General features: G+C 37.5%; 1 protein-coding gene across 1 annotated transcript; it reads left to right on the top strand.

Annotated features, from left to right (window-relative positions):
* Positions 1-5,672: 5,672 nt before the first annotated feature.
* Positions 5,673-13,558, top strand: LOC144972289 (proliferating cell nuclear antigen-like). The gene is made up of 6 exons (XM_078913377.1): positions 5,673-6,063; positions 9,160-9,257; positions 9,833-9,900; positions 11,217-11,361; positions 12,053-12,226; positions 13,251-13,558. The coding sequence occupies exons 1-6, from the start codon at positions 5,843-5,845 to the stop codon at positions 13,331-13,333; spliced, it is 789 nt and encodes a 262-aa protein (XP_078769503.1). The 5' UTR covers positions 5,673-5,842; the 3' UTR covers positions 13,334-13,558.
* Positions 13,559-16,132: the final 2,574 nt, after the last annotated feature.

The raw sequence follows: 16,132 nt of genomic DNA, 5'->3' as shown, positions 1-16,132 counted from the left end.
TTATACGGGGTAAATTTCAAAATTTACTACACCATAATGATCGCAATGACAATGATCTATGGTGAAGGCATGACCCCTCTTCTCTAATGGGTTATTGTTTGAAATGTATGTGACTACTAAAGATGTGTGTGTTTGTGTGTGTGTGTGTGTGTGTGTGTGTGTGTGTGTGTGTGTGTCAAACCTAGCTAGTAGCAAATCCGATTTTTTGTTTTCTTTTGTCCATCTCTTGTCACCACTCCTTTCTATCGCAGTGTTGTCATTTAAAATAATACAATAATATTAAAATTTCGTTGGTGTTTTTACTAATCAAATAATATGAGTTTCATTAGTTTCTTCCTTCCAAAAAACCCAGTTATAACGTCTGAATTTTAAAAAAGTCCAATAGAATATTTGGGGACCCCGATAGCTCAGTTGATAGAGCACTCTCTTTATACGCAAATGGCTAGAGATCGATCCCGGGTGCAGTCGATTTTTTTCTGAATCCCTGTCTACTCAGCAATGAATGGGTAGCTGAGTTTGTTAGATCTGGCGAAAAGTCACCATCGACCCCTCTTATTACCTCATCCACCCCCTCTTATTATAACTTCACGTCTCTCTCTTACTCTTCAATGCTCGCTGCCCTCTAATGTGTGTGTGTGTGTGGGGGGGGGGGGGGTAGGAGTTGCGTGTGTGTATCAACGCCACGAACAACTCGATCAACGCCTTGGGCGATGCCATTATCTCCGTTAATGGGGATAAATTTCAAATTTTATTAAATTATCGAAGTAACAATGAAGTACGGTGAGCAAATAAAGAAGGCATCACCCCTCTTCTCTAATTAGGTTACAATTTGAAATGAGTGTGACTACTCCGTGTGTTTTACTCCTGTAGACCACGGTTTTCATCGTGTAGCGGTCTTTAACGGTTCAAGAATGAACGATCCCATGGTCTCAAAGGTCAAACCGGTTCGAATTTCCAACAGTCTCTCAGGAATGTTCAATGTCGAAAAGGACCGGTCCTAGGACCGGTCCTTGCGGTCTTCATTTCCCAAGGACCGTAGGACCGTGGTCCTTGAGCTTGCCAAGGACCGCCCCGCACTAGTTGTGACCGTGTGGTGCAAAGCAATCCAAGCTCCAGTTAATGCTCTATCCATTAGTATCGCTACAGCTGATTGAGCGAGAAACTGGGTCGAATTATACTATCTTCAAATAGCGGAAAACCCCTCGACTTGTGCCAGGATCTGAGAGCTCCACCGTTGGACGGGGGATGCGCCAAATTAGGGTAACTTCGGCCATCCAAAATATTACATTAACTGTTAAAAACACTGATCATTGTCAAGTTTATTTGTAAGCAGCAAAGAAAGACAACATAAAACTTAAAAATATGACATATCAACCCCCCCCCCCCCCCCCCCAACTCTTTTTCACGATTATTGAATAAAGTAATTCTTTGCAACGAAGCATTGTGGACGAATTTACCAACATTTTTCTTGCTTGCAGTTCCGAGTTTATGGTTACGTGTGTATGAGTGTTTATTTGTGTGTGTGTGTGTGTGTGTGTGTGTGTGTGTGTGTGTTTGTGCGTGTGTATTTGTGTGAGTCAGAGAAAGAAATCGAAGATTGTCAACAGTTATACTTTGGTGTGTTTTTATTTTTAGATTTTTCAAGTACTTAAGTGGAGTGTTTTTTTCTTTGTGATGCTTTAAGATCTGAATCTACCTTTTATTTGTGCAATCATTAATCGTAGTCCACTGATTTCCATTATTTGAGATATACTTTGAAGTTTTGTTTTGTTAAACAATGAATTGCAATGAATCAAGTTGACTCTTTACTTCACCGACCGTTTGGGAGATTGACACTAGATGACAAATTAGAAATAAAAAGACTAGTTCCTCACCATCCAACTGATTTTGAATTAACACAGGTGTGTAAATCTCGAAAACGCTCTTTTTCAGTGACATGGTATGACAGGCATGAATGACTCACAGCTAGTTTAGAAAAAAAAACGTTTCTTTTGTTTTTATTGTCTACTTTTTACAGATACAACAAACACTGACAAATCATGGACATCAATAGGCTATAGTGAACTTAACCACTTCCATCGTAATTCTTAACCTCCTGAACGTTGTTTTAGCACCCTTCTTCTTCTTCTAGGTTCCATGCCTGGTCCAGGCTTCGGATACTGCATGAATTATCTCTCTCCATTCCTCCCTGTCTCTTGCCTTTTCAAACAGCTCTTGGATTGTTAGGCTGGTGAAGCCCTTCAGTTGGTCTATGAGTGTTTTTCTTTGTCTCCCCCGGGCGCGTTTACCAGGTATTTTTCCACAACTTGCCAGGTATTCATTCTTATCTTTCCTTACTATGTGTCCGAAAAAGGATAGTTGTCGATCCACTATTAAGGGCATTAGTTTCCTTTGTTGGTATGTTTGTTTTAGCACTTCTTCGTTCGTTTTGTGTGCAGTATACGATATTCTCTGCATCCTTCTCAAGCACCACATTTCAAAAGCTTCAATGTTCTTTTGTGTTTCTGCATTTGTAGTCCAGCTTTCGCATCCGTATAACAAGATTGGCCACACGTAGCACTTCAAGACTCGGAATCTAATCCCGAACGACATCTGTTTGTTTTTCAAAATGTTTCCCAGGTCCATGAAGGCCTGTTTGGCTTGAGCTATTCTTGCTCGTATGTCTCGGTTACATCTTCCATCTGTTGTCACTATTGAACCTAGGTATTTAAAACTTCTGCGTTGGTAAGTTGCTCGCCGTGAATCGTTATATTGCAGGTGTTGTTGTTTTCGGGGTTTTTCTGTATTACCATGCATTCCGTTTTGGTGATATTCACTTCCATTCCCTTGGCTTCACTATCTACTACCACTTTGTCAACAATCTTTTGAAGTTGGATTTCTGATGTTGCAATGAGTACTGTATCGTCTGCGTATCTTATATTATTTATGTTGTGACCTCCCACTTTTATTCCCTCCATATTATTTATGCCCCTCATGATTGTTTCTTGGTATAGATTAAACAGATCTGGTGAGGCAACACACCCTTGACGGACTCCTTTCTTAATAGGAATGGAATTTCCTGTAGAGTTTCCGATTTTGATAGATGCCTGCTGGGTGTAGTATAATGTTTGCATGAGTCTGAGGTCTTTCTCATCAGCGCCAATGGAGTGCAGTTGTTTTAGTATTTCTTCGTGGCGTACTCTATCAAAAGCTTTTTTGTAGTCGACAAAACAGAGGTATAGTGGGGTCTGAACCTGTATAGCTCTTTCACTTAAAACACGGAGGAGGTATATTGCGTTCCTTGTCCCTCTGTCAGGTTGGAATCCATATTGTTCTTCTGCGATTTCGGGGTTAATCTTATTCCTTAGCCTGTTGATAATTATACGCAACAGTATTTTGTTGATGTGGCTTATTAAACTTATAGTTCTAAAATTTTCGCATCTGACTGCACCTGCTTTCTTTGGTATTGCTATGAAAATAGAGTTACAGAGATCTTCTGGAATTTTCCCAGTATTGTATATATTGTTGAATAATATGTGAAGTTCATCAATTGCTAGATCTCCTAGGCTTTTTAATACCTCTACAGATATTTCATCAGGGCCTGTTGCTTTACCATCCCTCATTCGTTCCATGGCATGTTCAATTTCACTTTTGGTGATGTTTGGTCCGCTTAATGGTTCTTTGAATTTCAGTGGTGGTTCATTTCTATTTGGATCATTGTACAGTTCGCCTATGTATTATACCCATCGGCTTTCTATATGTTGTTCTTCAAATAGCAGTTCCCCTTGTTTGTTTTGGATACAACTTCCTGCTGCTTTGCTTTTCCTTTTCCCTGATAGTTCTTTTATTCTTTGGTGAGCTTGTTGGGGTTGGGTTTGTATTCTCTTTCGATTTCGCAGCATTTCCAATCTAGATAGTTCTCGTGTGCCTCGATGCATTTGGATTTAATGTGGTTGTTCAATGTTTGGTATTCTGCAGACCCTCTGTTGCATTTTCGTCTTTCTTCAAATAGGTTTAGAATTTCATTTGTCATCCATTCCTTTTTGCTGTTTATTTAAAAGAGTGAAAAATTTCTTGCGAAATTCAATGAAACACAGAGCGGTAAAATTCGTTAATGATTCTGTCAATTCACAAAGCTGAAATAGATGCCATTCCAAATTTCAATAAACACATTATAAAAAGATTTGCAGAGATGAAACATCGCCGTGCAGATTTTCTTTACAAGTACTAAAAGTAAGTAATATCTGTCATAGGTTTTTTTTTTCTCTTTTGATTTACATTTATCACATATTGATTGCATTATCGACCAAAACCAATCCTTTAAATGGTGGACAAAGAATAATTACAAAGACCTTTTCATACGGGACTTGTATCTCAGTGTTGTGGCTTGATGTTCTCATGAATTATTTGTTTTTGTGAGTTTTGTCCACTCGTAGAAACCATCGCCCCCCCCCCCCCCCCCACCCATCCAAAAAAGAGAGTTTTTAACATATGCTCTCTCCTCTTAACCGTGTTCACTGTTTTAGAATTTTTTTTCTTCTTCTAATCATGGCACCACCATACGACGTCAATACGCCACGCCGCTGTCCTCCATACTGCATACCATGGTATACGTCATAGATGGTCGTAATATTTTATCGAAATGGGCTCTTGGCTGAAAGCATTTTCCCCTCGCTAACCCCAGAAAGTGTGGAAGAAAGAGATGGGTCACTCACACACACAAACACACACACACACACGCGCGCGCACACACACATACACACACACACACACACACACACACAAACACTTCCTCCGCTGCACACATACCTGATTTTTATTTCTGGCTGGTGAAAAAAAAAAGAAGAAGTGCCTGGTATTTCTTTCTTTTTCTGTTTTTATTTTTAAATTAATTAATCTTCTTCATTATTCGTTTTAAATTATTTCGTGTAAAGAATAAAGTATTTTATCCGAATTTCAATGGGTCAGGATCATAGCCCTACTACTCAAGTCGGCCATGGTCAGGATACTACTACTACTACTACTACTACTACTACTACTACTACTACTACTACTACTACTACTACTACTACTACTACTACTACTACTACTACTACTTTTACTAATAATAACAAGAATAATAATAATAATAATAATAATAATAATAATAATAATAATAATAATAATAATAATAATAATAATAATAATGATGATGATGATGATGATGATGATGATGATGATGATGATGATGATGATGATGATGATGATAATAATAATAATAATAATAATAATAATAATAATAATAATAATAATACGTAATTTCTATAGCGCCCCTTTCCACCAAAGTGCTCGGAAGCGCTTGTACAAAGACATACATTTATATATTACCAAATTCTTTGGCAGTGATGTCTACTTATAAGTCTTAGCCTCATGTTGTTAATTGTAATTGACCTCTCTTGTATACATGCTGTATGACTATATCTTATAGTTACTCTTCTTGAACCCATTCCCCGGTCCTTCACATTCAATTGATTCAATTCTGTCTCAGCCCCTTCTCTTTGAACTCTCAGGCTACGCCGCTACTTATATATATATGTACTCCATCTTCCTTTTTTTTTTTTCCTGACACTGTTCAGTGTTACTAGATTATTGATATAATATCATATCGAAATTAATTTCTCGCGATATCAGCTTGACCTGGAAGTAGAATTCTCATTCGTCAAAGAAATGACTAAAAGGCCACTTTTAGCGCTCAATATTTGGCGCGATTCATTTCTTCTGCTAAGTTTCTGACGGACCAAGACGTCGCCTCTTGATTAACTTCTGCAGTTAATTTTGTATCGTTAATAATTTTAAACAAAAGTTTAATTTATCAACCATCATCATGTTTGAGGCACGTCTTATTCAAGGCTCTATGTGGAAGAAATTGATGGAAGCAACCAAAGACTTGCTTGCAGAGGCGATCTTCGATGTTTCTAGCACAGGAATCGTCCTTCAAGCTATGGACAGTTCTCATGTCAGTCTTGTGTCAATGAGTTTGAAATCAGAGGGGTTCGAGAAATTCAGATGCGACAGAAATATCTCTCTCGGCTTGAATTTACCCAAGTGAGTACGAATTTATTTTGATGCCCCTTTTTAAAATCAATCTCATGCCCCAGCCTCGCCTCAACTTAGTTTTTTTCAACTGTTCTGCTTTCTTTTGTCGCTCCCTAACTTATTTCACAATCTTTTCTCATTCTGCTTCTGCCTGACAATGATTCAATCCAGAAGAGATGCTTTTGGACACTTTTAAAAAAACGGAGTGACTATTCTCACCCCCCGGGGGGAAGACGAAATAGAATGGTGGAGAAAGAGAAGAAAATACCAACAAATTAAAATAGAGAAAGAGGGGAGAGGGCGAGAGAGATATGAAATATTGAGTGGACGAGAGAAAGGAAATACAAACAATATAAAAGATGTAGAGAAATAAAGTTTGGGGTAGGGGGATGGAGAGAGCGAGAAAATATAAACACGTTAAAATACCTAACGTAGGGAGAAATTGAGACAGCTAAGTCAACACAAAATAATAATATGCCCATAAAAGGAAAAGTCCAATTCTTAGAAATTGGGCGAATCCAGTTCGCTTAAAAAGAGAGAGAATCCCGTAGACAGATTTCCAACAATGATTCCCATATCTCAAGCCAGCCAGTCTACATTTTAAATGCACGACATATAAGTTCACCCTCCTTACGTCCAGTACCACGAGAGATTTGATGATCAGGTGAGAGGCGAGGAAGGGCGGGGGGGGGGGGGGGGTGCTAAGCTGACCCTACACAGGGATGAGAATAGCGAGAAGGGACGGTGGCTAGGCGAGGCTACCCTCCATACCTGTTGGTTAATAGGGATGAGAATAGCGAGAAGGGACGGGGCACCCTCCCTACCTGTTGGTTAATAGGGATGAGAATAGCGAGAAGGGACGGGGCACCCTCCCTACCTGTTGGTTAATAGGGATGAGAATAGCGAGAAGGGACGGCGGCTAGGCTAGGCTACCCTCCCTACCTGTTGGTTAACAGGGATGAGAATAGCGAGAGGATGGGGGGGGGGGGTGTGCTAAGCTGACCCTACACAGGGATGAGAATAGGTAGAAGGGGCGGGGCTGCATGTTCACCCTCCTTACGTCCAGTACCACTAAAAATAGTCACGAGAGAGATGATGATCAGGTGAGAGTAGTGAGGAAGGGGGGGGGGGGGGTTAAGCTGACCCTACACAGGGATGAGAATAGCGAGAAGGGACGGCGGCTAGGCTAGGCTACCCTCCCTACCTGTTGGTTAACAGGGGAGAGAATAGCGAGAAGGGACGGCGGCTAGGCTACCCTCCCTACCTGTTGGTTACAGGGGTGAGAATAGCGAGAAGGGGCAACTACCTCTATTCTCATCCCGTGGGTGAGAGCTCGATCGATTTTCTATTCTCATCCCGGGGCAGCCTTAAAAAACGAGAAAGTAGTTTCTCCCCTCCCAAACCCCCTACTAGAACAAGAATACAGGGGATGTGTAGGAGCTTTCAGAAGGCCTCTCTCTCTCTCAGATTGCTCGCTGAATGGGTTCTGTTCTCTAGTTTTATTTGCGAGAATCTAGACCTGTAAATTCTCAGTCAATTCGTCAAATTCAAATATTTTAATAGACCTGTAAATTCTCAGTCAGTTAACTGAAATCAGTCAATTTGTCAAATTCATATATTTTTAAAAAGGAAAGAAAGTTCACAAATCGTAGTCGAATGACCGTAAAGTAATTAGGAGTGTTCCACAGGGCTACGTATAGCTCACGGGGACCGTTTATATTAACGATGTATATATTGCTAAGCGACGCTTTTTAGAAAAGGCGGGTCTGAACACATCCCAGGGTATTTTCACACAGCCTTAGTTAAATTATTTTTTCACTTTCCAAACCCGTAGTGATCCCAACGGTAGGCAATTATAACTGAGCTGCCGAGCGATAAATTTTACTGTTTCATCTAAGCCAAAATTGACCACATTTACCTGGCGTCTTAAAAGCATTAAAAACTAAAATGCGAATGTCGGGGGAAGTGCGATATGTAGACACATTGAAATCGAAAGTTAGGATAGATTGCTACAAGCACATTTCGATTGCCTCGCGTTGTAAACAAACTGGTTGACCGTTTCTTCACTGATTGGGTACCTAATTATAAGGAACAATGGTAAGTCGCCTAATTAATTCCCGCGCAAATTAGGACGTTTTCTGCCATTGTTTTGCTCGAGTGAGCTTGCTGTTTACTATTCATCTCGATTCTTTGGATTTTTCTGATACGATACGAAGGGTTTCTGTGAGGTTCCGTTTCAGTCTCAGTCAATTTTTATAGAGCTCATTTACAGGTCTATTTTAAGAAAGAAAGAATTCATGAATCGAATCGTAGTCGAATGACTGTAAAGTAATTAGGAATGTTCCACAGCGCTATGCATTGCTCATGGGCCGTTTATATTAACGATGGTTATATTGAATTGCCAAGGCTAAGCGACACTATTTAGAATTGCCGTGTCTGAACATATCCCAGTGTGTTTTCACAGCCTTTGTGAAATTATATTTTCACTTTCCAAACCTGTCGTGATCCCAATGGTAGCCAATTATAACTGAGCTGCTGAGCGATAAATTTCACTGTTTCGTCTCTAAGCTAAAATTGACCACATTTACCACATTTAACTGGAGGGAAGTAAAAGTATGAAAAAAGTAAAGTGCGTTATCTAGACACCTTCAAATCGAAAGTTAGGGGTTGCTACAGTTTCAACCTCTGTTCCCGTCTTGAAACTTTGGCTTTGTTTTTTAGGTCTACTATTGTTCTCTTTTTGATAGTGCATCGCGAAGTGCAAAAGTGAATGCACCGTGGAGTATTCGTGATCGAACAACTTTTTGATAAAATCTGTCTTTGTCAACAATGTGACTAAAATACACTAGCTTGATGATTCATGAGAATTCCCTGTCCACTCTGAGCATTTACTTTTGCATCAACATTGCATCCGTAACCCATCAGCTACTGTGGAGGCCAGCTGACCATTTAGAGAAATACAGTTCAAGTTTATTTTCTTGAGCATTCGGAGAAATAGAACAGGCCTTTTTACTTTTGTAGACAATGACAAAGGATAGGACACCACCACTGACCTCTAGACTCTAGTGATGTTCCCCCTTCACCTCATGCATTTTTCTTTTACAGCTTGGCAAAAATTTTGAAGTGTGCTGGTAATGATGACATAATCACAGTTAAAGCAGCAGAAGAAGCAGACACAGCCACATTCACCTTTGAATCTACAAGTGAGTATTGACCTTTACTTTTAATGTTACCAAGTGGACTTTGACTTTATATTCTAAAAATATTTATTATCAGTATTAAAATGTGAGAACTCTGCCTAATTGTCTTTTGCATTGGCCCAAAAGTTGGAATGGAGAGTGTTTTCAAGTGATAGCTTAAAACTAAGACCTGTAGCAGGATTTTTTAATTTATTTATTTTTATAGCTGATGAGATGATGTAACCTCATTTATGCCTTTAAGAAAAAATGTTTACTTTATTTACATTACATTGCCATGCAATATTTGACCATTATTATTAAATTGTGGTTGATAGTATTTTTTTTGGAATGAATTTCTTGTAAATAATGCCCTGATCAGTCATTTGCTGTTAATGAAAGACATTGGGGTCAACAAAACGTTATTCCTTGAGCTTTTGCAGATGAAACTTATATATATCTATATCTGTGACTTACTTCTCGGTTACATATTTTTTTAACCCACTCAATTGTAGCCATTTGATTTGCTGTTATAGTTGTATCCTTAGTTGCTTCAATTTATATAAAACCATTATTTGATTTAATCTTTTTGTTCCTATCAGACCAAGAAAGAGTCTCTGACTATGAATTTAAATTGATCGATCTCGACACAGAACACCTTGAAATTCCTGTAAGTATGAATTTTGTTACAATGCAAACATGCATGCCTTTGATATACAAAATAGGTAGCTATTTTACATATTGTTGATTACGATGAGCTTTGTGGATATTTCAGAATAGCATAGTTAACAAATTGGACATATCTATGGAAATGTCCCTTGCATATAATAATAATATAATATAATGAACTTATATAGCGCCTAGTTCCAATTTGGAATTGCTCACTGGCGCTTTACATCAACACATCATGTATGATATACAAATATAGAACTGGCATGTTAAAACCACACAAATTCGATGATAACATAATATATTATAATAAAATACATACTCAGAGTCCAAATTATATGCCCTACAGAAAATCTCAGTTTTTAACCGTTTTCTAAAGATAAGTGGATTTTCACTATTTTTAGTTTCAATATTGATGGAGTTCCACAGTCGAGGGGCATGGTGGTCAAAGGATTTCTCATGAAAAACTAACGATTTTGGGGGTTCCCTTAGGATATTTAAATTAGCAGATCTGAAATTTCGACTGGGTTCATAAAGGTGGATAAGTTCCTGAAGGTAAACAGGAGCGGAATTGTTTAAGCAATTGAAAACATGGGTGAGTATTTTAAATTCAATCCTAAACTTTACAGGTAGCCAGTGTAGGTCCTCCAAAATCGGTGTTATATGCTCGTGCTTTTTAGATAACGTTACTAATCGAGCTGCCTTGTACTGTATCTTTTAGGGTCGATTAATAATGACAGTATTATCAAAACCATAGAGCAAGCTATATATTAAAGGATTATGCCTTTTGGACTAGCAAATTTATAAGATGAACAGAGAAAGTTCTATGTCTAGATTATATTATATGATAGTTCAAATATACAGCTGTTTTGGGTCATAACAGTATTATTTTTATGCATTAGAATGACCCACTTTAGCTCTTTGAAAAGTTGGCTGCTATGAGAATAGTATTTTGTAGCTCAAGTGTGACCCATTACCTCATATTTATATCACATAGGAGTGATTTAGTGCGGAGATTGATAGCCTGGCCTAGCCAAATATATGTATTAATCTATTTGTGATGTTGAGAGAATCTGTTTTCTCAGAGGAAAAAATCTAAAATTTCATATTTTCTGATAATTTTGGCTTTGGGTTCACTTTTTGACAACCTGTTCATCCCCATGCAATTCTGGTTTGAGGCTATATTGTACAACTTTTAGTTTAATTAGTAGATTAAATGATAGACGCTATTCAACTAGACAAGGAAAAAATGATCCCTGTTTTTCATGTTCCCCGAGGTATTTCAATCCCTTTTTATTTTTATCTCCTCTTTCTCAGGAAACAGAATATGCCTGTATTGTGAAAATGCCAAGCGCTGAATTCCAGAGGATATGCAGAGATTTGAGCAACTTGGGTGACTCTGTTGTCATTGCCTGTACAAAGGATGGTGTCAAGTTTTCTGTCACAGGAGATCTTGGAACTGGTGAGTTAACTCTATTTTTCATTTCGAGTCTTTGTTCAAGTTCAGTCTGATTCAATGCAATGAATGGAGTGAATTTTTATTTGTTTGATGTATTATGATTGGGCACTTTATTTAAATTTTTTATTTTTAAGTTTAATTTACGATATTTTTTATTTATGCCTGTTCAAGACAATATTTATTTCGATGTTTATAAAATTTTCATTTATTTTTTTTCAAAATTCTGCTATTAAAATGAATTCTTTTTTTTTTTATATATACACACGGTAGTTCTGACATTGGCAGCTTACATTAGATTTATTGTAAAATGTCTTGAGTTTGAAGGGAAGAGGGAGTGGTTGATGTATAAATCCAAAGTGCATGATTTTTACCATAATTAAAATATGAATTATAATTTTTTTGTATTTAGGAATTGATGTAATGTTATTAGTTTGTGGCTTAAACATTATTAATAGTTGTTTCTGAGTAACTAGAACATTTTCTCCTGTTTCATATTAAAATTTAACTTTGCAAATCTGGACCTAGAACAAAAAGTTGTTATTTAGCAAAATTTGAACCCCTTAAAGTCTATGATGAAATCTTTGTATGTGGCAGAATTGTAATCGTCATGCATCTTTGTTCTTTATACATAAAAGACGAGACTGTTTTATGTTGAATATTAATTTATGTTGGCAAATTTTCTCATTTTATCAAGGTAATATTAAATTGGCCCAGAGTGCCAGCACAGACAAGGAAGAGGAAGCAGTTATCATTGACATGAACGAGGGAGTCTGTTTGACCTTCGCCCTTCGTTACCTCAATTTCTTTACCAAAGCTACTCCTTTATCAGGCCAGGTCACTTTATCTTTGTCTCCTGAAGTTCCATTGGGTGAGTTTTCATCAAGAGATGTTTCACTTTTTAATATTTTATTGCATATTATAAATACAGAATTTATACGTATATATCCATATTTAAATTGAAAGGAAGCTGCTGGATATAGATTGGTGTAGATAAAAGCAGATAGTGTAATAATATGAAAAGGATTAAAGATTGCCTCTTGGTCTTAAAACTTACAGAGGCCACATTTATCATGCTGTAACAATTGAAAAGCATGCAGTGGGATTTATCATTTTTAAAGTTTTTGATTTTAAAAGATCTGATGACACACTACTAAGTCCAGTTTTTGAATGATAAATTTTTGTTTTAATGGTCTTCATTCCTGTCAGTATTTTTAAAGCCCCAGTTCTAGTTGTTATACTTTTTTGTTTAATTCCTTGACAATTTAGTTTTTTGTGCACAAGTGGTGTGGTGAATTTGAGTATTTAAATGTTGTTGATGACGTTTCTATTCCTCCTCATGTGTTGTGTAGAGTAAGACTAAAAATAATTTGAAATACATTGTCCCGGTTTCTTGACTCTAAAATAAAATGAATGTCAATCTGCAATTTTTGTGTATAAATGAAAATTTAGTGAAGAAAGTATTGCCATTAAAAGGGGTAATGTAAAGGAAATGTGGATATTAGTGGGCTGAATGAAACAGTGTCTTGGGCCGCAGGTTTTTATGTTTTATTTTTTTTGTCTAAAGGAAGAAATGGAATAATCATTACTCTTCATTCTTAGGTACACTGCAGATTGGCTATTTTCGAAATTTTGTACTGGTGCTGAAATGACATATGCCATTACAAGAAAGGAAAAAAAAATCCGTTAAAATGGTGATTATAGGAACATTTTAAAAAATTAGATATTTTAGGGTAAGTCATTTTTCTCAAATACAGTGAATGGTTTTCACTTTAATTCATGAAATGGGGAACACAACTAATTTAGGCATTTCAGATTCAGGTTGGTATATATCTAAAATGAGATTTATCAAATGACAATAGCCATAATAAATATTTTTCGTGTTCTCTTTTCAGTTGTCGAATACAAAATCCCAGAAATGGGTTTCCTGCGTTACTACTTGGCCCCTAAGATTGAAGACCAGGAGAATATGGACTAAACGATGACTGGTGACCATGGGGCAGGTCATTTTGACCTCACTCATTATCTTATTTTATACTCTACACATTATGTACATTATGATATTCATTTCCATTTGTCATGTCATGTATAGTAAATATCACCTCCGTTTTTTTTTGTATTGTCGTAAGAATTATTATTGAATGACAGTACTCTCAATGACAAATAAACAATGTGATTGTGGGATCCACACTAAAAAATGAAATCATCATTTTTCTTTAGTTTTCTAAAACTATAATATTGGCCATCTTGGCCACTCAGAACTGTCACCTTGTAAAGATAAAAGGGAAGGGGAGAAAATGGTCTGCATTTGTTTGGTTCACAAGCTGAACAACGCAGCACATACACCAGATTACTTTTAAGCAGGACACTGGGTGGGGTCCTGCAGGGGGTCACTTGCTGTCCTATCCTCTTATGTTGCTTTCTGGTTTTGTTCTGACCCTTGACAGGGTCCTTAGCTGAGAGGATAACAGTCAAGTCGTAGTGATGCTAGGCTGTGGACTGGAGAAAGTGATAAACAAAAATGAATATAACAGCTTCAAACACAGATTGTTTCTGGCTCAAAACCCTTCTTCAGCCAACAATGAAAATATACACTACTAAAAAATCAAGATTGCCGGTAGAGAAATATTTTGCAGTCGATCTAGTTATTTAGTAAATGTATTTGTTTTCATTGTTGATTGAAGGATTTTGAGCCCAGAACATTCCATGTTTGGTACTTTATTACTTTTTACGGCACATATTCCAGGTTACCTTTAAGCAGGACAGACTTGTCTTAGTAAAATGTGATGCTGTTTTTTAGTTTGTGCCTATTGGCAGGTCTGGCTAGGATGAAAGGGTTCATTCTGAGTTGTGATGGAGATAAAATTGTCCCATGACAACTATGTTGAAACAATAGAGTAGGGTTATCTGACCTGCAAATTTGTGATGTATTGATAACTGCAGGGTAGGCCTTGCTTTCCCTGAGCAGGGAAGATCAGTCTTTTCTTATCCCCTCCCCCCTCATTTTTTCCTCTTTCACTTTCAAGTTGATGTGTCCTTGTCCTGGAATATTTTAATCCTGCTTCGTCCTTGCACTGGCTGTGGTCCTTAGCTTAGCTGCCAGATTTATTTCCCTTTTCTTTGAGAGATATTACTTTTCATTTTCATTGTAATTGCAATTCATCTCCTTGTACCTTGTTATACACTGGAATCTGAGGTGGGTCCCGATTTTTCTGCTCTAAATCATTAGCTAAATATCCACTAAACATGCTCAAAGCGCTTTACAAGCGGTCTCTGACCAACAGCAATGATAACATGCAGAATGAGACCACCTGTTAGGCGATATTACAATTTTTTTCGACAAGAGACAACGCTGTTAACGACCAGGTACTCATTTTTACACCCGAGTGTGGTTAGAGAATGTGAGTAAAGAACCTTTTCCAAGGACTCGACTATGTGTAGAGTGAGACTCGAACCCAGGACCTGATCCAAAAGAGAATGTCATACCACTAGACCATAGCTGCACTATTTAAAACATTTAAGATAAACTCCATATGTGAGTCGGGATAAGATATACTTATCTCTCAATCATTCCACCCCTCACCTTCCATCTTTTAGTCTCCTCATTGCACAATACATTCACTTGCTGCAATTAAGAAAAAACGTGGGCTATATTATTCGAGTGTGTGTCAAAGATTCACTGAAATACACAAGCATGTTGCCATAGGACACGCATGAACATGTGGGTTTGTGCCTTTGTCATAGCACACATGAAATTATGGGACTGGGGGCCAAGGCCTTTGTCTATCTCTGCCCTTCTCTCCATCGTCTCATCCATGCCATGCTCCACAATGAAGTAATCTTTTACATAGTTGCCTAGTTTGGGAGGTCAAGAACCCCAGCTAGACACACACACAGAGGTTAAAGTAAAGCCTAACAAGACTGTCATCTGCATTTTTTGCGGCCGCAAATATCAGGGCGATCCGCAAATTTCCCAAAATTGGCAAATCGTGGCAAATTTTGGGAAAAAAAAAAGAAGCGAAAACAAAATAATGAAAAAAGAGAAATGTTGCAGCTTTGCCTGGGACCAAACCAAGGGAAGCTACTCTCTACGGATAATGATCCTTTAAAATCTTTGTAACAACGCTAATCACAGTCATTTCATTTCTCAAGTCCTTAAATGTAATAAATTGTCTTTTATATAATTTTTTTTCTGTATCGCGTGTTAATTTTTACTGGTCCAAGGATGAAATGGAGCTCGTGGGAATACAGTGGAACCTCCCGCTTACGACACCTCAGAATAACGACAACCTCCTGATAACGACATTGACCCGTGGTCCTGATTTTTTTTTCTATTTAAGATCAGTAAAAATAACCTCCAAATAACGACGCACATTTTGATAAAACCTCCGAATAACGACATCATTTTGGCAATTTTCGGCAGTTTTCGTACTAAAAATACCGAGTATGAGTACTCAAAAATTTAAAAAAAGGATTCCTGCTTGAACCAATGAGCACGCAGCTTTTTTTTTTGATGAATCTTAGCTGATATGCATTAATAAAAACCAAGGTATAAATGTAAGTGTAAGCAAGTAAACACAAAATCTTGGAAAATGTGATATTATGTGATGATAGAAGTAGTAGTAGTAATAATAATAATAATAGTAGTAGTAGTAGCAGTGGTAGTAGTGTTTTTGTGGGAGGAGGAGGAATTTTGTTTGTTTTAAAGGGTTTTACAGCGCCTGTGACACATCTATGTCATATCAGCGCCAGTAAAAAGGAAGAAAATTGGATAGCA

This window comes from Berghia stephanieae, chromosome 5, assembly GCF_034508935.2.
Source record: "Berghia stephanieae isolate SIO BIC M18660-M18661 chromosome 5, UCSD_Bste_1.3, whole genome shotgun sequence".
Classification (NCBI taxonomy): Eukaryota; Metazoa; Mollusca; class Gastropoda; order Nudibranchia; family Aeolidiidae; genus Berghia; species Berghia stephanieae.
Note: the sequence above shows the minus strand (reverse complement) of the source record. Positions and strands in the feature narration are given on the sequence as shown.